The 1949-nt window shown below is 51.8% G+C and overlaps 1 protein-coding gene across 6 annotated transcripts in view; it reads right to left on the bottom strand.

Moving 5' to 3' along the window:
- Positions 1-1949, bottom strand: part of LOC113202361 (eye-specific diacylglycerol kinase) — a 259771-nt gene that overhangs the window by 14063 nt on the left and 243759 nt on the right. For all 6 annotated transcript variants that reach the window (XM_052266143.1, XM_052266142.1, XM_052266141.1 and 3 more), the window contains one exon: positions 961-1170. In XM_052266143.1, the coding sequence (XP_052122103.1) occupies positions 961-1170 (210 nt within the window). The remainder of the gene's footprint in view (positions 1-960; positions 1171-1949) is intronic.

Raw genomic sequence — 1949 nt, 5'->3', positions numbered from 1 at the left:
TTTCACAGTGCGCACGGACGGCAAAATTTTTTTACTCAGCCGACGTTTGCAAAGATATCAGTTTTTGTCTTTTCTAAAGAAGGAAGTCAAAAGTTTCTTTTTCTTGCACTTTCTCGCGCAGTGTCGTGAACGTCGCGAACCCCTTTCGTTCTGCCAGAGCTGATTGGCCCGCTCCAAGCTGCTCATTCTCCATAATCCCCCTCCCCTCCCCTCCCCTCCGACTCGCCGGCTGTCCCCTTCGTATTATTCAGCAGCTATTACTGTGAAGTAGTGTAACATCTCTACATAATTCGTTTCATACCCCCGCCTGCTGCCCGCCTGCCTAAACCCTCCAGACCGCCCGCCGCGCGCTGCCGGAAATTTTCCAGCCTGCGTCGAAAAGTTTTAAAATATTGAGGAGGACGAAGGGATCGTCGTCCCGGCGACGTTGATTTTCTGCTGGGTGCTCTCATCCCTTTGGCGTCCTCTGCGTAGGTTCTCCTGGCTGAATCGCAGATCGCGGGACTGAGAATAGCAAACGATATTCCGAAAGCGGATTTAGATCGACTGGTAAGCTATGATAGCGTTTTAACGATATGAGAATTTTCTGAGGGTTTTCCGATATGATTCTCCGCCGTCCTCCGCTCTTTAGCCGAGAGCCGCGGTCCAGCGTAGGCCTCGCGGCTCTTAATAACCAAGGAGAACACTCTCAGCTTCTTCAGCGCTTTCTCATTGTCTGAATTAGTTATATCATAATAAACTTTGCTTCAGTAATCACGCACACCTTAAAAAGTGTGATTAAGTTGTCGTCTTTAACAGTGTGAATCTGCCACTGCAGTTGAACTACATTCAGACCCTTTTTTTTAGTTTAGTTGTAGTCTGCAATGTCGTAGTCAAAAATAAAAAGAACAGTAGGCTAGAGCTAGAGTCTTGGAGTAAACCGGCGAGTTGAATGGCCCCCCGCCTGTTGCTCTCACTCACCTTGCCGCACTGGCGGCACTTGCCCTTCTGCGAGCGCCGGTGCACCCAGTGGTGGGTGACGGCGGTGCTGGCCTGCTCGCGGTACGCGCGCACGCCCACGTCCCGGAAGGTCGCCTTGCAGGTGAATCGCAGCCGGTCGATCAGCACGGGCACGCACGACTGGTGCGCCACGATTTTGCACGCCGCGCACTTGTACCGCGGCCCGTGTTTCTGCAAGGGGGAGACAAAAGAGATAGAATTAAACATCAGACGGATATATATCAGTATACCCCCCACCCCACCACCTGGAGCTGTGTTTGATGAAGCACACAATCACAGAAAGCCAAACATTGCCGTTCTCCATCTCAGAACATCATACAGGACGCCAATATTCTGCCGTTAAAAGACGCCGACCAGTTTACAGTGTATAGGGGGTTACCCCCGTTTCATTTTATTTTTGTTAATAAGAGTAGTAGTGTCCACGGTATGATAAATGTTCGTCCGAAGCCACACGACGATACACTGTACAAAAATCTACAGCATTAACAACAGTTTTAAACTGTTGATTGGAATAACGGTGGCACACTGTTAAATTTTGTGCTCTATCCTACTGTGTACGGATTGGAAATACAGTCCATCACTGTTTAAATTCATTGTATACCATCAGGAGGGAGCACAAAATTTAACAGTATGGCACCGTTATTATTTCAATTAACAGTTTAACATTGTTGTAAATGATGTAGATATTTTTTTTAGAGTGTATATGCAGTCGTCTCGGAAACGCAAATGTTCCCGCTGCCTATCTGCCTCCCCTAGCCGCATGCGGTGCGCGGGGGAGGGGGGAAGCCCCTGAGCCGAGTACTAGCCGGGCCGGGCAGCATCTGTAAGGCGCCGGGGGCTGCGAAGGGGCGGCGCGGGGGGGCGCAGGGGCGGCGCAGGGGCGGCGCAGGGGCGGCGCGGGGGCAGCGCAGGGGCGGCGCAGGGGCGGCGCAGGGGCGGCGCAGGGGCGG

The sequence above is a fragment of the Frankliniella occidentalis genome, unplaced genomic scaffold (genome assembly GCF_000697945.3).
Source record: "Frankliniella occidentalis isolate FOCC.00 unplaced genomic scaffold, Focc_3.1 Scaffold35, whole genome shotgun sequence".
In the NCBI taxonomy this organism is placed as follows: domain Eukaryota; kingdom Metazoa; phylum Arthropoda; class Insecta; order Thysanoptera; family Thripidae; genus Frankliniella; species Frankliniella occidentalis.
This window is presented reverse-complemented; position numbering and strand designations above follow the sequence as displayed.